This window comes from Podarcis raffonei, chromosome 16, assembly GCF_027172205.1.
Source record: "Podarcis raffonei isolate rPodRaf1 chromosome 16, rPodRaf1.pri, whole genome shotgun sequence".
Classification (NCBI taxonomy): domain Eukaryota; kingdom Metazoa; phylum Chordata; class Lepidosauria; order Squamata; family Lacertidae; genus Podarcis; species Podarcis raffonei.
In genome coordinates, this window is record NC_070617.1 from 3,426,152 (window position 1) to 3,450,925 (window position 24,774).

Sequence of the window (24,774 nt, forward strand, 5' to 3'; positions counted from 1 at the left end):
TTGGACACTATTGGCAAGCGGCCCCCGGAAGGTCACCAAGAGTAGAATGCGGTCCCTCAGGTGGAAAAAGGCCTCCCATCTGTCTTAAGGATTCCTCAAATAATGTAGGGGATGCATTTTCAACCCTTCTCGTGGGCCACACCAAATGAAACTTATTTTAGTTTTGGAAGCCCTCCTAGGTGAAATTGCCATAACCGGCTTTTGCTTTTCTCTGATTGGCTGCTGACATGACAACATATTCCCGGGTGGGTGGGTGCAAGGATAGCTCCTCCCCTTCCTGCCAGAACATCGCGCCACTGGTCACTGCCTCCTCCTCCCTGTTTCCCTATTGGGTGTTCCCACTGTCCGAAATCTGACAAAATTTGCTGGCGGGGGCGGGGGGAACAAAAAGAAACTTCTACCTCACTTTGTCTCTTGCACCGAAAACGATACCAAAGATGATTTTTGTTTGTTTGTTTCGTTTTGCAAAGGAAGTCTTTTGTGCGTCCGCGTGGGTGAGCATGTGTTTTAAGGATGCGTGGGTAAGGTGGGCGCGAGTGTCGTGACATAGATATATTTCTATCTATTTTTTGCATGGCTTCTCAAAAAAGAAAAAAAAAGGGGGGGAAAACGTTACTCTGTTTCGTGTCAGAAACTCTCAGCTTGCGCCGGGCAGAGAGGGAGACGGACTTTCCTGCTGCGAGGGAACAACCACATCCCCGAATTTGCCACGATACAACCCAAACCCCCTTTCCCCGCTACCACGATCCGTGCAGGTGCTGTCGAGAAGAAATAAATGCACTTTAGTATTTATGCCACAGGGTTAGGAGCTGGAAGGGCCTTCTGAACAGATGCTGAGCCACAAAGTTTTTATTTAAAAAAAAAGCAAAGCAAGCCACAGCGAGGTTTTGTCCACCCGTCCCTGTTCCAAAATTTAGCAGCTCTGTGACTTAGGAAGAAATAGGAAGAAACAGAGCGCAGCCCAGGTCATTCCATTGAAAGATGTTTATGCAATCTGCACACTGTGTCAATTTGGGGGTTTTATTGTGTGTGTGTAAAAGCTTACTGGTTTTACTGAGGCAGAGGCCTCAGTTGGCAATTGCAGGGGGTAGGATGGAGGGGGGAGCAGCAGCAAGGCAACAGGGGACAGAGTTGCGTGTGTCCTCAGGTGTGATGGAGGAGGCCTGAGTCCAGGTGGCCGTCCTGACCCATCAGTTCAGGCACCAAAAAGGAAAAGTCTTGGGCTGGTCCTGCCTCCAGCTCCCAAACCAGCTGCACTGACAACATCTACCAAATCAGGCAAGGCCACAGTCACACCACATGTTGAAAGCACAATGGCGGCACTTGAAACAGCCGCTGCTGCGCCCAGAGGATCCTGGGAGCTGTAGTTTTAAGCATACTGATAGTTGCTATGGAAACCTCCCCCCCTTTCACCTCAGAGAGCTACAATTCCCTGAGTTCCCTGTGAAGAGGGATTGATCATTCAACCACCCTGAGAATTGCAGCTCCGGGATTTCGCCTAACGGCTCTCCCGCACTCTTAAACTACAGTTCCCAAGATTCTTTGGGGGAAGCCATGACACTTTAAAACAGTATCGAGGGTGCTTTAAATGCATGCGAATGTAGCCTTTGCTAACAAAGCACTCCAGTGGATACACAAACACCATATTGGTTTTAGGTTGTGGGTGAGCCAGTGGAATTTGGTGTGCAGACCTGCATTGACAGGTGACTGCAATAAAAACTACCTTTACGATGCGGCAGATAAGGGAGCGGATACAGGCAGGAGGAGATTTTCTTTGACGTCTCACCGACGATGCAAAGCTGACCCCCTCCCCTCCTACCACACGCCAGAATTATCTTCAAAACACAAAGCACACTGGGTGGCAAGGTGCGTTCTGGAGACAGTGCGATGCCTGTGGCGTTTTGGAAATCTTACAATTGCGCTTCGTGCACGACATCTGGAGTGCAGGAGACAGGGGTGTGGCGCTGGCCTAGTCAGAGAAACCAAACATTGCCACATCAAGGCAAGAGGTTGGGCGGCCATCCAGCAGGGATTCTTTAGCTGCGATTCCTGCACTTCAGGGGGTTGGGCTAGATGACCCTTAGGACCCCTTCCCAACTCCACAATTCCAATTCCCGCAATTCTTAAGAGACACAGCTCTGAGAGTCAGACTTTGAAATGGCAAAAGGACACTTTCTCGAAACCAGTTTTTTTCCCATCGTTTGACTGCTCCACTAGTTAATTCTCCTCTACATCAAAGTTTCCTATAGCCTGACCCTGGTTCTGAGCTCTGGGACCTCAGAAGGTGCCTTCTGGCTTTGATAATCTCTTTCGATGTTTAAAAGCTCCCTGCTCCCAAAACAGCTGCAAACCAGGAGACCTTAATTATATATATTTTAAAAATCCAGACCCTGCACAATAATGTCTTCATTTTAAAGAAGAAGAAAAGAGCCCCGACTTGGCAAAAAAAGAGAAAAAAGGAAGTTTTGTTTAAAAAATGGCAACCCTGCAAATCGTTTTGCCATCTTTTCCAAATTTGGCAATTGCTCCTGTGCCTTTAATAACAGGCAGACAAAGCACCAGAGCAGCTTTTCCAGACAAGGAGAAATTTCACCTGCCTCAATTTCGGAGTTCCAGGCTTTCTTTCAGAAAGGTACAGAGAAGTTAGAAGTTTGTCTGAAGGAAGGAAAAAGATGGCAACCTAACAAACGCCGATACATTTCCCACAAGCCCTTTCTTCTTCTCCCCTCCCCTCCCCGCTCCCTGGCCGGTGTAAGCTGAGTGACGTGGTCATGTTTTTAATCAAAGCAGTGCATTACTATATATTAATAAATTGAATGTTTCTTCTTTGTTTGTCGACCGAGCTAACTTAAAAAGAGAGAAAACCAAAGTCGCTTTTTTGGCCTGTAAACGAGAAAATGAAAAGGAAAAAAAAAGGAAGAAGCTGTACATTTTATACCAAAGGTTTTTCTTTTCTTTTCCTTCTTCTTGGATACCTCATCCTGTACCTGTTTGTGGTGAAATGTTAATTCACAAAAAGTAAACGTCCTGAATTGAAATACAATGCAGTGCTTTACATTTAATGGGCAGAGGGGGAAAGAGTGTGTTTGTGTGTGTGTGTTTCCTCGACAGAAGCATCTGCATTTAAAAAAATGCATCCTTATAAAATCTCAAAAAGAAAATTCCTTTAGAAAGGCAGTCAAACTGCTAGGTGGAATTTCCAACAGCAAATCTCCACCAACAAACTCACCTAATTTGCAATCCCCTAGCCTGAGTGGAGATGAAGTCCTACTGTATCTGAGGGTGCCACAAGTTCTCGAGTCCCACTGAAAGACTCAAAGCACAGCCATTTATTATATATATTTATGGCCTGTCGTTCACCATGCTGCCCCATGAGACACTACAATTGCATCGTGTCTCACCTTCCATTGTTTCAAAGGAGCAGAAAGGTGAAATCCTCAACCCAACGTCAAAAAGTACAAGAAGTGATGGGGCCAGAGGGAAGGGCATTCCACAATCTGGGGAGCCACCACCGTAAAGACCCTCTCATGCCCTGCCACCCCACAAACTTCACAAAGCAGTGGAGGCCCTGCTGGTGACTCAACACCTGGGCAAGTGTCAGAGGAAGCATCTGTAACTGAAATCAGAAGCATACAGGAAACCTGTGCTGGTCCTCAAGAACTGGTATAATACATGCCCAGCAAGCAATGTCATTGCACAGAGCAAGGGTAGCCAATGAGGTGCCTCCAGGTGATGCTAAACTACAACTCCCATCATCCCAGGGTACTGGCCATGCTAGCTGGGGCTGATGGGAATTGGAGTCCAAACCATCCAGACGTCACCTCATTGGCTAATCTTGGCATGGAGTGTCCACTACACCTGTCACAATATACCCAACCAAAATAGCAGCCTAGACTTGGAACATTAATGGGTTATTTTGACAACTCAACTAAAGCTTGGAGCAGCCTTCTTTTCAGGATGGTCGGCCCTCTCTCTACACCAGCAGGGTGTGGGTAAGCACAGCTCTGTAGCAGAGCACATGCTTGGATTGCAGAAGGCTCCTAGGCATGGCCTAATAAAAAGGATCTCTGTTAGCTAGATCAGGAAATAGCTCCTCTGTTCAAGAACCACATCCAAGGCCATAGAAGATAGAACAATGGTTGGATCGGATTCTCTCTTCAGGCAGCTACTTTTGGTTCATCCTAAGGAGAGCCTGCAGGATGAGGCCCGTGGCCCACCTAGGCCAGCATCCTGTTCTCACAGTGGCCAGCCAGACGCCCGTTGGGAACCTGTAAGCAGGACCCAAGCACAAGAGCACACTCTCGTCCTGCGGTTTCCAGCAACTGGGATTCGCAAGCAAAATTGCTTCCTCCAGCGGTGGAGGAAACTTTCCCCAACTTTGGGGAAAAGGTCACAGCTCATTGGGTGCAGGACACACACTGCAGATGAAAGGATCTTGGGAAGGGTGTGCTCAAGACCCCAGAGACCTGTGGCAATTCAGAAACGGCTCTGGGAAAGGCAGACCAGCAGCTTCACTCCGCCTGAAGCAGCTTCGCACACTTAATTCCAATAAGTGGTTCAAGGCTCCTAAACCCACACTTCTGGGTACAGAGCTCTCCCCAAAGATCCTGCATTGCAGGGGGTTGGACTGTGATTCTATGATTCCATAAAAGCACTGCAGGATCAGAACAAAAGGTCCATTTAGTCCAATACAATTCTTACAGTACTTAGCCAACATGAGATGCAATATCAGCAACGCTGCACGTATCATGCTGTGTTGCCAAATCAGAGTATGGAGTTCAGTTGGCTGGAATGTTTGGTTTCGTTTAAAAAACAAAACCAAGCTTCTAGATCTTATGAACATGAAAACATGACCTATAGCGTATGGGCAACACCTAAAAGTCTCAGAAGCCAGGAAGATGACGGAAGAAGATTTTAAAAGCATAGGTGGTGCCTCTCTAGGTGTTTTGAACTACAGCTCCCACCCAGCAAAGACAGCCGAGCCAGGGATTGCGGGAGATCCAAATATCTGAAGGGGGCCTGGCTTGGGGAAGGCTGGTTAAGAAAAGGGGTTCCATTATGTAACAATCAAAAACAGAATAAAATTATATAAAGAAATCATGCAAATCTGCCGTTTGCATAATCTGTACAGGTCCCAAGAATTTAGTGGTTGGCTGTGGGTGAAGAAATTCAGGGCTGGATCCAGAATAAGATGAGCAGCACTGAAATGTTTGTGAAAAGTAAAATAATGATTTTAACGCAACCAAGAGGCAGCAATGCTTCTGAATGCCAACTGCTGGCAACCGCAGGAGGAAAGAGTGCTCTTGTGCTTGGATCCTGCTACTGGGTTTCCCATTGGGGCACCTGGTCAGCCACTGTGAGAACAGGATGCCGGAATAGATGAGCCATTGGCCTGATCCAGCAGAGCTCTTCTGATGTTTTTATGACTTTAAATTAAAATTTCATTGATTTCAATCAATGCAACTAAGTCTTGATCCAACACTTGGCTTTTCATTAGCCCAGAACACACAGAACGTCACCAGTTTATGGATATTCTCTGCCTACTTTATAAACAAATTGCCAGTGGGAAGGAAGTGGAACCGTGAGAATCAAAAGCATGGGGGAAAAATAACACACAAGAGATTGCATAGAGATTTGTGCTGTAATGGGTTTTTTTTTCCAGCAGAACACAAGGAATAAAAAGCACAAGGGGAAAACTGGGTCGAAAAAACGAGACAGGGCAAAACAGAGGTTGGGGTTGTAAGATTTAACACACAGAGAAAAAAACGGAACAAAACGAAACAAAAATCCCAAATGCACATTGTAATTTGTTCCTCCCTAAAACAGCAGAGGGGGGCGGAGAAAAGAGTTTGAAATAAACGAAAGAGGTGGCTCACTCCACTTCTAGCAGACACAGACCTTCATTTTAAACTGGGGGGACAACGGAACAGGGGCGTGTTTCCAGGGGGAAGGAGAAAACGGCGCACAAACTTCTTTGCTCGTTCTTGCAACCTAACAAGTCCCCGAATCCGAGGAAGAGGAGATGGTGGTGAAGATATAGGCGTTCCTGTAACAGAATGTCGCCTGCCATGCCCAACATCTGTGGTGGCGGCTACGGGCGCGGCAAGTCACCAATGCCCACCGCTAAGGAGCATGGGAAGATTCCACAGAACGGAAAAGGTTCAGTCCTAAAGAGGAAACGAGGGCCAAACCCACTCAGAACAGCCTCGCCCGACTCGGGAGGCTTTTAGGACTTGTTGAAGGCTGCCAACACAGCCCAGATCATCTCTGAGCCCCCCGCCTTGGCCGCTTCCGCCTCAGGGTCTCTGTCCATGAGGTCCTTGGACCGGTTCATGGCCACGTCGTATTTCTCGTCGACCAGGCTGGTGAAGACGTTCTCCAGCACGTCAGAGGCGTGGGCCAGGACCAGCAGGGCTAAGGTCCGCCTGTCCATGCGGTGGGGGTCATTGACCCACCGGTCCAGGACACTCTCTTGCAGCTTCTTCACCAAGCGCTGCTTCTCCGTGGTGTTGGTGACCGGGTGGGTGGTCATGTCGAAGAGGAGGAAGTTCTGCTTCTCGGTCGTCAGGATCCCCTTCTCCACAAGGTTCTTGGCGATGCGCTCCCGGACGTTGCGGAGCTGGTACTGCAGCTTGAAGGGGTTCCAGGTCTCACCTGCGGGAGGCGAGGAAGAGGGTCAGCAACAAGGTCAGGACCTTGAGGGCCCATCTAGCTCGGTATGGTCTACTCTGGCTGGCAGTGGCCGGCTAGGTTTCAAGAGGGAGTGTCTCCCAGCTGCAGCAAGAGAAGCCAGAGATTGAGCTGGGCCCTTCTGTGTGCAAAGCAGATGCCCATTTACTGTGCTACGTATGTTACCTTAAAAAGAAAAAGATTCTAGTCCTCACTGTTTTAGCTACAGATTGTTGTTTTTTGAAACAAACAAATTCATTTATTTAATTTTAGGGATTTACATGGCCTTTGGTTTAGACTCAGTCTGACCCTTATGTCCCCCCCCCCCCATATGGTCTTGATCTATTGGCTACTTTTAAATGAGGCTGCATTTTAAATTGTTTTTAACTTGTATTTTAAATTGTTTTGTTTTTGCCCCCCTTATGTTTTTACTGTGATTTTATTGGTGTTAGCCGCCCTGAGCCCAGCTCTGGCTGGGGAGGGGAGGGTATAAATAATTTTTATTATTATTATTTATTATTATTATAGGTATGGGAATGTCTTTCAACCTATGATTTGCTCAGGTTCATATTACAATAATCTACAAAAGATGACCTATAATACAAACTTGGTTGAGAGGTGGTTGTACTTTAGCTACAGAATTTTGCAGTAACACCTTATGCCCATCCAATTTTGGCAGCTGGGGTGGTGGTAGTGGAACGTGTTGTCTGGGGGCTGACTGTGGCCCCTGAAGCTTCTCTATTCCGGCCCTTGGGACTATCCCCAGACCAAACCCATCACTGCCCTTCCTTCACATCCTCCTCGAGTGCTTTTGCTTGGGATGTGTCCTTGAACTGTGACAGGGTCTCTTGCTCACCTGGAGGAAGAGACTGGAATGTAGCCTACAGTACCACCCACTTTCGCATTTCACTATTTGCACCTGGCCCCTGGAAGGCAGCCTACAGGGAAGGTGGCTCTCAGCCTGCAAAAAAAGGTTCCCCACCTCCACGTTACTGGAGCGAGGGGGAAGAAGGCGATGGGTTGTGAAGCTGGCTTGTTTCAAAAGGTAATACTTAGGGGATTAACCACAGTTTAGGGTTTGAACACAGGTCACTATGCTTTTATCTTCAGAGCACTGTAGCAGCCCACAGGCATAATTTCAGTGTTCCTAATATTTTGCTTAATGTTTTACTGGATTCCTATTTACCCAGGTATCATGTACTGACTTTTTGTGATTTTACTGATATATACAATGTCAACCGCTTAGAGATTCTGTTATAAGAGGCACGCAAGTTCTTAAAATGAGAAGGAATCTGTAGACGCCCCAAAGGCTCAGCAGCCCCGCAGTGCTCAGAAACACTTCCGCCCTCACCTGTCAGCAACTCAATCCACGTCTGCACTGTCTCGGCAGGTTCGGTGGCTTTGAGGTGCCGCAGCGTCTCGTCTAGGAGGACGTCTCCCGTCGGGGCATCTGACTTTAGGAGGACCTAGAAGGCAGAAAGAAAGCGAGAGACAAAGACTTCTGCCAGGCTCCCAAAGGCGCACTGAAACAGGCCCTAACAAACAGCCTTAGGGAGGCCAGGGAAATGAAAAACCCTCTCACCTTCCGGTCCAGCAGTCGTTTTTTCCTCATAGTCTGTGGCTCCAGTTGTATCCTTCCCCTCATTGCCAGCTCAATGAGGATGCCGCCCCGGATCCCGGAGGAGATGCAGTCGTTCCAGAAGGACGTGTAGCCCTGAGGAGGAGATCAGGAATGGACATCAGCAAAGACCCAGGAAGAAACTGCAATGTCGGGCCATAAAGAGCTTGTGGTTTGGTGCAAGTCACAGACTTTAGAGGTGACCAAAGACAGGATTATTAGTCAAGGCTGTCATTAAGTAATTTGAGCGGAGTTTAAACAGAGCAAACCCACCAAAAAGCATCAGATATAGCTAACTTAGGTCTATTTCAAAGAGTATTCCAGGAGCATAAGAAGAGTGTGCTGGATCTGGCCAAGGGCCCATCTAGTCCAGCCTCCTGTTCTCACAGTGGCCAACCAGATGCCCCAAAGGGAAACCAGCAAGCAGGACCCAAGCGCAAGAGCACTGTCTCCCCTCCTACGGCTTCCAGCAACTGGTTTTCAGAAGCATCACTGCCTCCAGCACTGGAGGGAGAGTACAGTCACTGTGGACAGTAGCCATTGATAGCCTTGTTCTCCTCCAGGAATCTATCTAATCCAGCGGTTCTCAACCGGTGGGTCCCCAGATGTTGTTGGACTACAACTCTCATCATCCCTGAGCTCTGGCCTTGCTAGCTAGGGATGATGGGAGTTGTAGTTCAACATCTGGGGAGACACACAGGTTGAGAAACACTGAATTTTAATCCTTTTTTAAAGCCATCTAAGTTGGTGGTTGTCACAGCTTCCTGTATAAGTGAGTTCCATGGTTTAACTATGCACTGTGTGAAGAAGTCCTTCTGTTAATCTGTCCCGAATCCTCCAACATACAGCTTCATTGGATGTCCTTATTGTTACAAGAGAGGGAGGGGGGAAATTCCATGTATAATTTTATACACTTCTATCACGCCACCTCTTTCTAAGCTAAAAAGTCTTTTGATCACTCAGGTGTGGGCTGGGGAAGGGAGGACTTACACACACACACACACACACACACACACACACACACTGCTCCAATCCAAACTTCTACCAGTTAGGGATTAACTTTTGATGAAGCTGTTCCAAGTTGAAGAACAACTCAAGTCTTCCTTTATAGAAAAAGGAGAGGAGGTGCTGAGCCAAAAGGAGCTGCAGCCTGCCAGATGGAAGGCAGCGCTTCCTGCGCAAACACCCAGCCCATTATTTCAACAGCTACACCGCTTGTTTCAGCCTAGGCAAAAAGCAAAAAAAAAAAAAAAAAAAAAGGGAAAAAAGTGTGGCATTTTAAAAGCCTATTCACTCCAATATGGTTAAGCTTACGCAAGACACCCTGCCTTCACAACCATTTAACAGCTAGAATCAGGCCTTTATTTACCTTTAAAAAAACAACCCTCCACTTCCTCATAGCAGAACATGCTGGATAAGAGTGTAATTGGAAAGACCAAAGAAAGTCTCTTTTCCACCCATGACCTTTCTTGACGTTTCACAAGGATACAGACAGCAGTCTGAAGTTCAGGAGTTTTATTTCTTATGCAAACTAATTCTGTGACATCAGTGGCTGTGGGTTCAGCTGGATTTTAACAGTTCAAGGTATCACAAAGAAACCTCTTGGAGTGTCTTCTCAAAGAGGGAGGCTGTGTATGTTCAATGTCAGTGCAGAATTTTTGACTGTGACAGGCTCAGCTTCCATTCTGGTGTCAGAACAAGTTTCTAGTCCTCATTGCCAAGGAGTCACTCTGGATGTGGTTTCCTTAATGGAACTTGGTGCCTCAATTGTAAAGCTAAAATCCAGATTTCTAGTAAAAAACTAGGCAAATGCCACCCATACATGTCTCTACAAATTCAGCCGTCCCCTCAAGACCTATTTATTTTTGCAGCTGTTTGGGGACATAGTAAAAGTGGCACTATGGATATAATTGTCTCACCAATGTATTTTAGATTATGACTTTCCTTTTTTAAAATTTTTGCATTTTTAGATGCTGCTGGCTGTCCTGGACTCTTTATAAAGGTGGGCTATAAGGAATAATGATGGGCTGCATCCAACTATTCAGAAAAGACCCAGTGAAATCAATGAAACAAGCTAGTCCTGTCCATTAATTTCAACGATTCTACTCTGTGGTTGTGCACCACCACAAAAAACTCAATATCATGTTACTAAAGACCTGAAAGGTATGCCTCAATTAAAGATTTATTGTGGAAATCAAAAACCTAAAAAAAAAAAAGCTTTGGAATTTGAGATATTAATTCTGACACTGGCATTCTAAATTTCAAGAACGATAGTTCAAATTACAACTTTACAACCTGCATTCTTGCACCAGACCGGTTCAGAATAGGCCTGAAAAGCACAGAAATGAAATTGCACTCTACCCAAATCTATTTTACTTTGGCCATAAAACCTGTTAATTTTATTGGAGTGTACCTACAAGTATGCATGCTAAGGACCACAGACTCTGACAGCAAACAGAGTGGACCAAGGATAATTCCAAAACCTTTTTTTTAAAAAAGGCCCCCAGCCACACCGGTACTGGGGCTTCAACACTTAGATGTAAAGTCAGTAAGTTAAACTCTTGGAATGATGCCTCGCCCCAGCAAAGGAAATGAAGTTGAAGAACCAGTCTGAGTCAAACCACTGGACAGGAAAAACAAACACGGATCAAGAGTTCCGGCAAGACCAGGGCTTTAAATCAAATGCAGAAGTGCCACATTTCCAAATCGCTTCAGCTCTTCTGGGGGTGCCTGAGCCCCTGTTCTCTCTCCAGCTGCAGCTCCAAAGGGAATCACATTTAGGCTGTGTAGCCCCCATATGGCTCTGCCCCCCCAAAAAAAGAATTGGGGGAACGATAGTTTACCCCTGACTGAGCTACAATTCCCATCATCATTAACAAACCAGTTTCCAGGTTTCTTTGGGGGAAGTCATGCACTTTAAATGAATGCGTGTCTGCAGCCCAGTCAAAAGGGATCAATGATTGCTTAACACGGGGGTAGCCAACAAGGGGCCCTCTAGGTTATGCTGGACTACAACTTCCATCATCCCTGGTTGATGCAGCTGAAGGGGGATGTGGCTCAGCAACAACATTGGCGGACCCTGGCATAACACATTTCAGTTGTCCCACAGCTCGTGCAGGTGCAGTGAATAAGCACATCTTGCCTTAATCCTCAGGCTAAGTCACTATCTTGGTGCCCAGTCTACCTCAAAGGGTTGCTGAAAGTATAGAAAAGGGGGTAAACACTGATCTGTGACCCTAGAAGGAAGATAAAACTTCTACTATGATGTCAGTTACACTCAGGGTCCACCTAGCGTACAACTTAGTTTATGTATTTATTTCAGATATGTATATACAACTTAACATTAAGAATCTCTAAGCAGTGTAGATAATAAAAAAGAGAATAAGAACAATTAAAACTCATCCTAAAAGCTACAAAACTTCAAGATGCCTGCTGAAATAAGGACGTTTTTGTTCGTGCCTGAAGTTCAGCAAGGAGGGTGCCTGTCAAATCTAAGGAGGCAGCTTTGAAGATCACCCAAAGCCCTTTTGGCTGCAGCCACAAAACTATCTGTGTTCCTCCTTGAACCTGTTTGAGAGGACAATAAAGACATTTACACTCCCTCAAGCATTTGGGATTTAGCCGGGAACATGATTTCAGTTGCTTTGCTTCCTGGTGGCGTGGCAGTAAAAGGGGTGGTTAGGAAGCCTATCTGCCGCAAATTTCTCCCTATGCACCCTTGCTAAGCCACAGTTTAGGCTCAGTGCTTTGTGAGAAATCAGACCATTAACACTTAAAACCATGGTTTGTTTTACTAACCACGGTGAAATGTTGCCCATGGTTTGTTTCACTAACCATGGGGAAATGTTGTGTCAATATACCTACACAGAGAATTAAGGACTGGCCACAAAGCAGCTGGTGAAATGGGCCTGGAGCAAACTTGCAAACCAGTTTAGGAATTAATTTGTATTAAACAAGCCACAATTGTGTCAGCTCCCCTGGCTCCATGTCTGGATTAACCAAGATTAAAAGACATCCAACTGTGGCTAATGCTAACTATGCTTAAGTGTGATGGGTGCTCTGGGCTACTGTCCCTGCACCATTGCAAAAAAGTAGCGGGGGGTTGATCCTGTTAAATATGCTGTTGTAAGACAACCTGGGCCAGCTCCTAGGAACAGAGGAAGCTGCCTTATTCTGAGTCAGACTGTTGGTCCATCCAGCTAAATATTTCTACGCAAACAGCCCTCCAGGATTTCTGGCAGGAGTCCCTCCCAGCCCTACCTGGAAATGCCGCCTGGGACCTTCTGCTGGAAGGCAGATCCTCTATCACTAAACTATGGCCCTTCCCCACAGCAGAAGTCAACCACCTACGATATAAATGAAGCATGAGCATGCAAATCAGTTCCTACAGTTCATGCCCTGGGGGGGGGGAAGAATCACAAGACAGGTGCAGCTGGAGTCTTGACGCCACAACTTCATTTAAAAGGGTTCCCTAAAGGACAAGGAGTCACTTACAGTAAGAATCAGGATACTATTGTAATCTAGGCGAGGGGTGTCTGGATGGACTAGCAAGCAAATGCAGCTCTCCCTGACAGAGCTTATTCCCTCCCCCTTCTCCTTGCAGTGCTTATAGTGTACCCTATGTCTGCACGCCAAGACAGGGACTCCAAAGACAGGGGTGCATCTTTAAAAAAGTCAGAGCAATGTGACCATCCTTCTAAGCAGGACAAGGGAGGGGAAGTCAAATCGCGTGCAGCCAAGGCACGAACCAGCAAAGTCTACATGGTGTCACAAGCAGCAGTGACAGCCACCAACCTGGATGGCTTTAAAAGAGGGTTAAAGAGATTCCTGGAGGAGAAGGCTATCAGCAGGCTACTGGCCACAATGGCTTTGATCTGAGCCAGGGTTGGAGGCAGCAGGCTTCTGAATACCAGTTGCTGGGAAATAATAAAAATTTATTATTTCTATCCCGCCCATCTGGCTGGGTTTCCCCAGCCACTCTGGACGGCTTCCAACAAAAGATTAAAAAATCAGTCATTAAAAATTTCCCTAAACAGGGCTGCCTTCAGATGTCTTCTGAATGTCATATAGTTGTTCATTTTTTTGACATCTGATGGGAGGGTGCTCCACAGGGAAACACAAGTGGAAAGAGTTGCTGTTGCACTCAGGACCTGCTTGCTGGCTTCTCTATAGAACAGGATGCTGGACTAGATGGGGCATTGATCGGACCCAGCAGGTCTCTTTCAGTGTGCTTATGGAACCTCCAGGTCCAAGGGCAGTGTATCTAGATTCCTAGGTTCTTTGGGGTTTTGGCCGCTGTGAGATCAGGATGCTGGACTAGATGGGCCCCCTCTGGCCTCATCCAGCTGCAGGGCTCTTCTTAGATTCTGGCAGGCTCTAAAAACCTAACATTTACTGGTTTCTCGCCAAACCGGCTTCTATTTATTGTGGACTCAGTCAAGACAAAGGTTCTCTCTCGCTCACTACAAATGTCTCAGTACAATATAACAGAAGGTTGGCAACTGCATGACAAGAGCTCTAATGGTCTAGCAGTTCTGAAGAGTAGTCCTGGGCAGCAGCGATCCTGTGATATGACTCGCAACTTCCACCCTCTTTTGAGGTGGGAGGTGTATGTCACTAGACCTGATCAGTGGCAAAAGCTTCGACAAGCATCTGTAGAAAGCTGTGCAAATGAGCAATTCCAAACCGGTTTACCTCAGTAATTACTAACCAAGGACTGCCCAGGTACAGGTCTGACACACCTTTGGACAGAGGATTTTCTGCAAAAAAGGAAGAGAACTGAAACCAATGTATAAATGGTAAAGATACCAGTTAGATCAGTCCGGAACTGGTTTTAAAATGCACTCCCCTACTCTATCATGGACACTGCCCTCTAATAAATTTCTGCTAAAAGAAAGAAAGTAAGTAGAGTCCTGGCAAAGTCAGTTATAACCTTTGCGAAAAATCACAGAGTCATAGAATGGTAGAGCTGGAAGTGATCCTAAGGGTCATCTATTCCAATTCCTTGTAATTCACGAATCACAGCTATGTTGTCAGAACTAGAATCTGTCCACAAGCTTGATTCAATTAGTTTACGGACACTGCTGAAACCAAGCTTCTCTGACTTGCAACGGGTATTAATTGAGCATAGCTGGTTGTCTCCTTGGTGCTGTTTGGCAACCTTCTGGAGTTTTATTAGTTACTGTTTTGAATTTCTGCTTTACAATGTTATTTATTTCATTTGTATTTTGACAGCTGCCCAGGGTTGTTGTTTTGGCAAGATAACACAGGATATTTATTTTAAAATCAACAACCACAAATACATAAATATGAAGAGATTCTCTTCTATCACCAATAACTACTGGAATCGATGGCCACTATGCTTACCCTGTAGATATGTAAACTTTTCAGATTGAACGGATCACATTTTATGGCCTTTTCACACACACTGCACATATATTTTGCTAACTTCATGCACCTCACAAAATCTTATGCCATAATAAATGGGGAGCCATTAAAGACTATCAAGAAACTCTCTTTTTCTGGTGGGATATAATGGAGCAGGGGATATAAGGATATCCAACATTCTGGGCCAGAACAAGGGGAGAGAATCTGGCAAAATGTTTGCCAACGTGCATACAGACACTTTTTATGCCCAGCCTTTTCAGTTCACAATAAGCGACAGGCTCAAATCAACTGAATCCCACCACTGGTAAACACTGGCAATCTGGCTCTCGCCACACACTTCCACCTTCTTCGCTCTGGCTCCTCAAATTTCATACAAGAACTGCCCACACGTCTCTGGCTTATCTTAACCACTACGGCAGTGCAGTGTAGTGGTCAGAGTATCAGACTAGAACTGGGAAGATGCAGATTCTAACACTACACTCAGCACAGGGTCCATCAGCATCTCTCATCCTAACCTACCTCATAGGGTGCCATGTGGGCAAAAACAGGAGGGAGCTAATTGAAGGAAAAGTCGGATATAAATGTAATAAATAAGGAACTGCCTTATACCAAGTCAGGCCACTGGTCTGTTTAGCCAGGATTGGACCTGGATCCTTCTGTGAGCGAAGCAGATGCTTTGCCTTCAAAGCAGATCCTCTACCACTGCCCTGAACAGTAAGGTTCTGGCCCTCATGGTTCTGAAGAAAGGGCTAATTTTAAAAAGGAAGCTGCCTTATCCAGGGTCAGGCTATTGGTTTGTCTACCTCAGCATTGTCTACACTGACTGGCAGCAGTTCTCCAAGGTTTTGGAAAGGAGGTCTCTCCCAGCCCAACCTGAAGATGCCAGGGATGGAAGCAGGGACCTTCTACATGCAAGCTGTACCACTAAACTACAACCCTTCTCCCATAAACAATCTCATGCAGAAGAGAAAGCGGCGAATACTGAAGACACAGCTCTCCAACCTGACCCTTGACAGGCAAGCTGTCTTGCTTAATTTCTACTGTCCTGTTTTGGATAGTGTGGTTTTACTTGTCTTTATAATTGCACACCATTTTGCTATAAACCACTCTGGGACCTTATGGTAAATGGGTGGGTAAGAAATCTTACAAATAAGATAAATAGTAATAAAAACCTTCTCAGGACATACATGCTGGGTTGTTTTCCCCAGGGAATCTCAGATTTCTTCTCCTCTAGATCCCCAGCTGATTGTGCAGTTAAGGAGTCACTGAGCTTACCTTCTGCCAGTCAATAGCAGTTAGGTGTGCTTGACTAGGACCTGGGAGATCAGGGTTCAAATTCTGACTCAGCCAGAAGGCTCACTGGGCGACCCTGGGCTGCTGTCTTGAGACCTAGCCTTCCTTGCAGGGGGCTTGTGAGGGTAATACGGGGTGCACCTGGCATCTTCACGATGCAGCTTTCGACAAATGCTGAAGATGCAGCTCTTTACCCTGGCCTTTGATGCCTGAGATGTGCCTGCCCTGCTCCTGCAACTGCAATCTGCTCTGTTTTTAATTCTGAATTTTAAATTGTTGTACCCCTCCTTGCGAGCTGCTGCTGAAGGGCGGTTAATCAATGCAACAACAAGGCTTTTGTACCTCCTTATCCTTCAAGCCGAGGAGCAGCACCTCCTCCATGAGGGTGAGGCGGATGTCTTTCGAGTCTCCGGAGTCTTCCTCGCCCAAATTCTTGTCTGGTATGGAGTCCTCCTCACCCTCCAGCCGCTTGTCAACGTTTCGCCCGACATCTGCGCGCCGCCCCCGGTGAATTAACGTTGTCATGGTCTCTCTGTCGTGCCTAGGAACAGAGAGAGAAGAGGGGGGAAAGATATATATGTATCTCCTGCAAATAGTTCTTTGTGATGCTCCCGGTTTCTAGGGGAAGGGCCGCAGTTTGGGGTCAGAGGAACTGCTCTGCCAACAGAAAACCAACGTCTCCAGGTAGGGCTGAAAACCCTCTCTCTCTGAAACCCCACGCTGCCAGTCAGTGTAGATAATAATGAACTGGATGGACTGATTGTCTGACTTGGTATAAGAAAGATTCCTATGCATTTAAGTATTCAGTACAAGCAGGGCTGGGATCTCACTGCACAGTTAGGGGAAGGGCTGCAACTCAAAGCCAGAAGATTTGACTTGTGTGCAGAAGGTCCCTGGTTCAACCAGTGGAAAAGTACAGCTGACAGTGTCCAAAACCTTGGAGCATCGTCGCCAGTCTGTGCTAAAATGAGCTAAATTTAAAATTCAATATCAAATCTACTGAAAGCAAATAACAGACACAGGACTAGCGTTCATACTAAACCACCGTCTTGCAAAACATCCTCAGGCAAACCCCTCGTTTTTCAGCATTCCTGTCTGCAGCAAAGATAACATAAGGATATGCAATTATTAAGACAGGCAATATAAAATAAAAATAATCTAAAGCAGCAATTTTACAAACGCCGAAGCTGCCCTCCTAACCGAGCCAGTGTGGTATAGTGGTTAGAGTCTTGGACTAGGGCTTGGAAGAGACCAGGGTTCAAATCTCCACTCGGCCATGAAGCTGCGTGTGACCTTGGGGGACAGGTACTGTTTCTCAGCCTAACCTGCCTCAAAGGGTTGTTGTGGGGATTCAAGGGGGTGGGGGGGAGGAGCCTTGAGCTCCTTGGAAGAATAAGGTGGGACATAAACGCAATAAATAAATAAAATAAATGAACAACCATGCCTATTCAGAACATCTACTGAATTGAAGGGGGCTTATTTTCTGGTAAGTTGGGTTAGTGTTGCAAACTTTCTGGGAGAAGTATATACTGACGTCTACTGCTAAGTAAACATAGATAGCGTAAGGTTGCACACATGCCTGTTTTTTCTTTCCATTTCACCATAAAACCACTGCTTCTTCTTGGCACAAACTAGACACGAGGTGGGTAGGTAACACCACATCCTGTACCTCTAAAGAAATGTAGCTTTTCCTGACCCACAAATTAAACTGAGTGGTGCATGTGTAACTTCACACTTTTAACACGTCTCTTATTGCAACAATTTGCATACCACTTAATCACAAAATCAAAATCCAATCAAAAACCCTGCTGGAATAATAATGCTAAAAAAATATTCAGTTTTACTGCATTGAGGTATCACCTTTGCCTTCAAGATGCTCAAGCTGGCCTACACAGCTCTCCCCGCGCTTTGTATTATTGTGACAACAACCCTGCAAAGTAGGCCACACTGAGAGGTGGCGACTTTGCCCAAGATCGCCCAGGGAGCTTCACTGTTGTGTGTTGGGGACCTCCCCTAGGCCCTAGCCTAGGACTCAAACCTCTACTGTTTCAAACTGCAGCTAAACAGGTACAGATTATATTTAGCTGTCTGGTTATATTTCAGTATGCATTTATGAGAACCAATACTTAACTAAATAATAATTTAAAAGGAACGAAAGCGTGGGACTGAAGAAGCAAGGAAGCGACTGGAACTGTAAGCAGCCACCTCTCTCTCGAACACGTTACAAACAGGTCATTTTAAGAAGAGACGCAGCTATAAGATTACATTTTATACCCTCTTTAAAATAGGGTGTTAAGATTAAACTCAAAGCGTCTTGTAGCCTAAACAACGAAGCAAACACAGCAGCATAATCAAGATTTATCAAGTGCACCACCACAATCAGGATTACGGTTCCCCCTCTTAATTCCTAGATGTGGGGCAGAAAGCCACTGCCTTCGCCCACCCCTTAAAATGTACACATTAAAACGAAGGGGGGGGGGGTTCCCTTATGCACCCAAGGGTGCTAAGGCTTTAATCGCGCCTAGAAAGTCCTTTCCCAGACTCACCTGTAATAATGCCCTGTTCTCCCCTCCTCCTCCTCCAGCTATTGCTCAAGTTGCTGGCTTGCTTCTTAATGGGAAAACTGGGGAATCCTAAGCTGAGCAAACTTTACTTCCTGGTTCATCGGCAAAAAGGAAGGGGGAGGAGGAGAAAGGGAAAGGAGGGGAAAAAATATATACACCCCCCAGCACATCAGCTTCCTGGTTTCCCTGGGAAACCTACCCTGGTGTGTATGCAAAGGGCAAATGAAAAGACCTACTGCAAAGGAATTCACCAATAGGCTCCTTGGGAAGGCGGGTTTTACGCCTCTCTTTGTTTCAACAGACAAACTTGCAAAAAAAGAGGGGGGCACGATTAATTAAGTAAAAAAAGGATGGGAGGAGCTAGTGGGATTGACAGCAGAGGGAACCAATGGAGAGGGGGAGAGCGCGGCTGGCTTTCCAAGGCCAAGGAACCAATGGTCTTTTTGCACACACATGCACAACATTGGTGTGCACCACGGGAAAGGAGGAGGTGTGTCCAAGAAAAGGTGTTAAGGCGCCTGCGCAGATGTTTGCATGCCGGGTTAGGGATTGCAAGATTTGGGGGCGGGGGGTTGCATCTACGTCCTGCGTGAGATTACTCGGGAGTAAATCCCCCTCCCCGAATGCAAGGAGTGAAGGCTTCTCCCTCCTTCCCTCTTTTTTCCTCTTCATCAGGTTTGCATGGGATGGAAGGTTTTGCAGGCTGCGCCCGGTGCATGTTGTGCCCACCTTTCCTCTGCCCTCCCTGCCCCTATTTTCCTTTTGTATAATAATAATAATAATAATAATAATAATAAATGTTATTTATACCCCGCCCTCCCCAGCCAAGACCGGGCTCAGGGTGGCTAACAACCAATAATAAAAACAAGTTGATTAAAATACAATTTAAAAAGGTTAAAATACAACATTAAAACCTTAGGCTGCAACCTCTTCACAGGAGGAGAAAGGAAAAAGAAAGAGAGGGAGGGAATCAAATTGGCTCCAAGCCAAAGGCCAGGCGGAACAACTCTGTCTTACAGGCCCTGCGGAAAGAAATCTGATCCCGCAGGGCCCTGGTCTCATGAGACAGAGCGTTCCACCAAGTCGGGGCCAGTACTGAAAAGGCCCTGGCTCTGGTTGAGGCTAATCTGACTTCCTTAAGGCCCGGGACCTCTAGGGTGTTGCTATTTATGGACCTTAAGGTTCTCCGTGGGGCATATCGGGAGAGGCGGTCCCGTAGGTACGAGGGTCCTAGGCCGTGTATCGTGTCAGACCATTGGCCTGTCTAGCTCCATATGGTCTACACTGACTGGCAGCAGATTTCCAGGGTTTAAGGAAGTGGTTTTTTCCTAGCCCTATGCGGAGAAGTGATTGGACCCAGGACCAGTGTCCCACTGACTTTTGGCCCTTAAAAAATAAAGTAAAATTTCACTTCTGATGAAGGGCTGGTTTCGGGGTTTCAAATTTGGGGACATCCCCAGCCCACCTGGAGATGCCGGTGAATCAGCTACTGCTTATGCTTCCCTTATAAACCTTCCCTGTTTATATTGACACATAACTTTTGAAAACAAAACCCCTGAAGGCGTTAAGGACTCAGCAGATCTCCTTTTGCTTCCACCTGAACTTCAAGATCCAGCAGCTAAAGCCACCTGTCAGGGATTCTTTCAGCCAGGATTCCTGCATTGTACGGGGTTGGACTGGATGACCTTTGGGGTCCCCTTCCGACTTCTGGGATGCAAAATGGGAGAATGGATCTCGCAATCCCAGTTTAACCGCTTCTCTGCTTTATTTAAAGCCACCTAATTGGGGCAAGCGTGGGTGTCTCTTCCTTCTTGCCTTATTTATTTTATTGATAATAAAATTTATATCCTGCCTCTCGCCGCCACTCTCGGTTCTGCATGGGGTGGAACAATTTAAAGCACCCGTTTTAAAAAAGCTTTTGTTGAGCCATTTGGGGGTCAGCCAGCGACCCTTGCAGATCGACCTGCGGGCGGCCATGAGATCTCGCGGTAGATCCTGATCCGCTTTCTGCCGCAGGGATACATTTCCCCAGGATAATATGCTTGTTCTGGGCTGACAGCTGTGTCCCTAGGAAAGCATCTTCTCCAGTGCCCACTTTAAAGACTGCAAACAAGAACAATGCTATTATATGTTAAATTAAGATTTCCTGATTTTTTGCCTCCTCATTTGCTATTCTCATGCCCGTTCACCCTTCTTGGAGAACCCGCTGTCTCTCTGCTGCTTCAGGGATCCCCCTTTCCCCTCATAACAGCCCCTGCAATGCAGTAATAAAATGGGAGGTCAAGCTCAACCAGTGGATTTCTTAGCTGGAGTGGGGATTTGAACTCGGGTCTCCTTTTCTTTTTTAAACGGATTTTGGTATTTTTACATTGCCTGTCAGGCCCAAAGTAGTTCAGAACGGAAAGTGTAAAAACATGTTGAAGCATAAAACAGTAGCCATCTAACAAGGCATAGGTGAAACAGCGGCAGTTAAAACGACAAATTAGCAAGCCTTGTACTTTGTTTTTTCTTTGTTTGTGTGTGTATATCGTATTTTTTAAGTATAAGACTAGGGTTTTTTAACCAAAAAATTAGGTTTAAAATTGGGGCTCGTCTTATACACGGGTAGTGCTGAGGGGGTGCTTTCTTAATTTGGAGTCCCCAAAAATAGGGGGCGTCTTATACATGGGAGCATCATATACACGGAAAAATACGGTGTGTGTGTGTGTGTGTATATATATGTATATGTATGTGTGTATATATATATATACGCACACACAAACAGGCCATAATTTGCTCTTCCTTTTCCCTCTCCTCCATTAGAGCCTTTTGAATTTTAAAGCCTTCTGGTGAGGCTCTTTCGTTTATACTGACATGAGCTTCTTTGAGAGGCAATATTCCCATTTTATTATTTTTACGCAGTACTGTATAGAAGTTGTTTGTTATAAATGTGAATCACTTTGAGGTCACCCGCAACAGAAAACACTCAATAAGTGGATACAGAAATGTGGCCGAATTTTTCTCCTCAGGAACTTCTGCTGGGCCTGAGAGCCTGTGGATTTATATTGTCATGTCTGAGGAGGAGCAGCCATGACAGTCCCTCTGACTGCTTTTTGCTATGCAAACAGGGCAGCCACAAAATGTATGCCATTTTGAGTTCCTTGGAGGAAAGGCAGGATATAAATATATATAAATAAATATATATATATTTATTAAAATATAATATATAAATATAATAAATAAGATATTGTGTGGTGTCTAATGATCCAGAGACCCCCGCTTTATGCTTTGTTCCTCAAACGCTTCATGAACGGTTGAGATTTTGACAATGACTAGAACCCCCAGGCACTTTTTGTACGATTTGACGTTCCTTTATCACTAATACTGCAGAACCCTCATTTTCAAGACAACCATTGTCACACAAGCTTGGCAAATCTGGAATTAGACTTGGCAGCCAAATAGTGCAAAACCGTATTTCTTTCTTTATGCGAAGACCATTATTTTCCTTTCCTTTCACGACCTGGACTTTGTTACTTAATCCATACGTGACTGCAATTCTTCTACATGCCTGTTCTATGGTTTTGCTTTGGTTTACACCTGTTATTAGAAATATTCTCTCCAATTTATGTACGTCATAAAATGAAATAAAATAATCTTTACAAAAGAAGAAGATAACTATTCCTGAGAGGAATGGCCCCTAGTCTCAGGAGCTGCTTGCTCGGGTCAAGAGACAGGGAGCCATTGTCCCTTCTCCATTTTGTTTCTGTGCTTCGGACGCCAGCGCCTCAGCGCAGCCCTTTGGCTTTGACAGTTTTATGGCTTATTAATTTATATACCGCTTAAAACCAAAATAGGCTTCTTGCCACATTACGGCCTGATAAAAGAGAAAGAGGGGAACTGGCCACCTTCCTTCAGCCTGCCTGGGCTGTCACTGTGAGGAGAGGGAACGGCCGGTAACCCTGCTAAGGTTTATTTTTTAAAAGGCGGGAAAATAAGAAAGGCCTCATGTCTTAATTGACAACCCCTTCCTTCACTGACTTCTTGGTCGCTGCTGGAAGCCATCTTTACCAAGGCCTTTGGCACATTTGAGACGCATGTTTTTCAGGACTCACCCTATTCCCGTGACCTTAATTTGGCTGAACTGTTTTTAATTTCATAATTTTTAATTGTCGCAACCTGCCCTGGGACTTGCTGGGGAAGGGCGGGTCACAATTATAATAATTTTGTGGCCGCTGAGGAGATGACAAAGATGGCACTGGCCCTCCAAATCGACCACAACTGTGCCGTACATATAAAGCGCTATTATACTAAATAATAATAATATTTTTTTATATCCTGCCCATCTGGCTGGGTTTCCCCAGCCACTCTTCCAACAGAAGATTAAAAATACATTAAAACATCAGTCATAAAAAACTTCCCTAAACAGGGCTGCCTTCAGATGTCTTCAAAATGTCAGATAGTTGTTTATTTCTTTGATATCTGATGGGAGGGCGTTCCACAGGGTGGGCGCCACTATCTATAGAAGTTGTGGCTTTCACCAGCCAAATAATCCTGGGAATTGTAGTTTATTAAGGGTGCTGAGAGTTTTTAGGAAAACCGCCACCCCAATTCCCCTCACAGAACTACAATTTACAGAGTGGTTTAACAACCAATCCCTTTTCCCAGGGAACTCTGGAAATAGTAGTTCTGTGAGGGGACAAGGGAGACTGAGGAAAAGCTGAAGGAACATTCAGCCCAGAGAAGACGCAGAGTCCATGGATAAATTGGCAATAGGATGCTTCAGATTACCAGACAGGATGTCACAGAGATGAGGACCAAATCTCGTTTTCCGCTGCTGCAGAAAATGACATATAATGGGCTGAAGTTAGAGGAAGGATTAACTGCAGTTGAACACTGGGAGAATTGTATGAACAGGAAGAACAGTTTGAAAGTGGGGCCTGAGGGCCGCATTCAGGTCTGAGCAACCTTCTGGGGGCCACATGTTTGCAGATGGAGCCAGAGGCAAAACGGGGCAGAGTAATGAATGCTAATTTTCTAAACCTTTGTACCAGAGGCTAGTTTCTGCAAGCAGTTTTCCAGGCAAGCAAAGGGCATTATCAAGAGGACAGGTGCACATTCAGGTTGAGGAAAAGCTTGCAAGCTTGTGCATGAGGTGTGGGAATGGTGTGTGGCATAGCTGTCAACTTACAGATTTGAAAATAAGGAACCAGCAGCCTCGAAAATAAGGGACCAGCAGCCTCGAAAATAAGGGATCAGCAGCCAAAATAAGGGATTTTGGCTTAGCTTATACAGAAATCCGCCACTGATGGAGCCATGCTGCATTTGCTGCGACTGACTGTGTTTCACAGGGGGTTGGACTAGATGATCCTCAGCGTCTACAACTCCCACCAAAGAAGAGTGGCAGACAAAACTGATGAACGACGTCGAGATGGCAAAGCTTACAGGCAGAATTAGAAACCAGGAAGAGGACCTCCTTAATTAAGAATGGGGAAAGTTTATAATTCAGTTGAAAAGCTATTGTAAAGAGTTACATACATTGGTAGGATTGACAGAAAACCTGTAAAAATTTGAACTATGGATGGACAAATGATTTATAAAAAATGAGTTATGAAAGGGATGCAGAGAGGGAAATCACAATAAGATGCTGCACTGGTTGGAGGGCGAGCATGAAACCTGGGAAATTTAAGGGACAGCAGCGGGACAGGGCACTGGTATAAGGGAGTTTCCCACCAAATAAGGGACGGTTGACAGCTATGGTGTGTGGCCTGGGGTGAGTCCCGAGGGCCGGATAGAGATCTCTTAAGGGCCACCATCACTGGCCTAAAGAAACAATTTGTGGGATAACCAGCCTCATGTAACCAACATACTTAAGTCGAATTAATGCATGAAGGGGGAAGACCATGAAATAAGCTGTCCTGGCACGCTTGGCTCACCTTGGTTGCAATAAAGATATCGTATATCGTAATTTAAAGTGTTCTCAATATAGTTAATCTTATTTAATATACACACTTAATTGATTTAATATATTTCTTTATTAAGCCAAATATAATACACAAACAGATATATGCACTTTCACTCTCAATGAAGACTTTGAGTCCCTGTCAAGATAAAAAGGCAATACTACTAATTTTACCTGAACTCATCATGTAAAGAGGTATGAGTTGGTTGCTGCAAGCTTAGACCGCAATGCTCTTACAAACTATTCTTATGTTCCTATGTCCATAATTTAGAAACTTTTCACCACTATAATGAGCCAAGTTTTAC

At 45.5% G+C, this 24,774-nt stretch overlaps 1 protein-coding gene across 5 annotated transcripts; it reads right to left on the reverse strand.

Moving 5' to 3' along the window:
* Positions 1 to 5,627: 5,627 nt before the first annotated feature.
* GOLPH3L (golgi phosphoprotein 3 like) lies at positions 5,628 to 22,577 on the reverse strand. 5 transcript variants are annotated; one of them, XM_053368883.1, is made up of 5 exons: positions 22,416 to 22,577; positions 16,310 to 16,508; positions 8,252 to 8,383; positions 8,021 to 8,135; positions 5,628 to 6,654 (listed from the first exon to the last, which is right to left on the reverse strand). In XM_053368883.1, exons 2-5 carry the CDS (start codon positions 16,490 to 16,492, stop codon positions 6,227 to 6,229), a joined length of 858 nt encoding a protein of 285 aa, XP_053224858.1. In that variant the 5' UTR covers positions 16,493 to 16,508; positions 22,416 to 22,577; the 3' UTR covers positions 5,628 to 6,226. The 5 variants fall into 5 exon arrangements, with proteins under 5 accessions (XP_053224858.1, XP_053224854.1, XP_053224856.1 ...); XM_053368879.1 differs by having other exon boundaries at positions 22,347 to 22,577; XM_053368881.1 differs by lacking the exon at positions 22,416 to 22,577 and adding an exon at positions 22,171 to 22,294.
* Between the last annotated feature and the right edge of the window lie 2,197 nt (positions 22,578 to 24,774).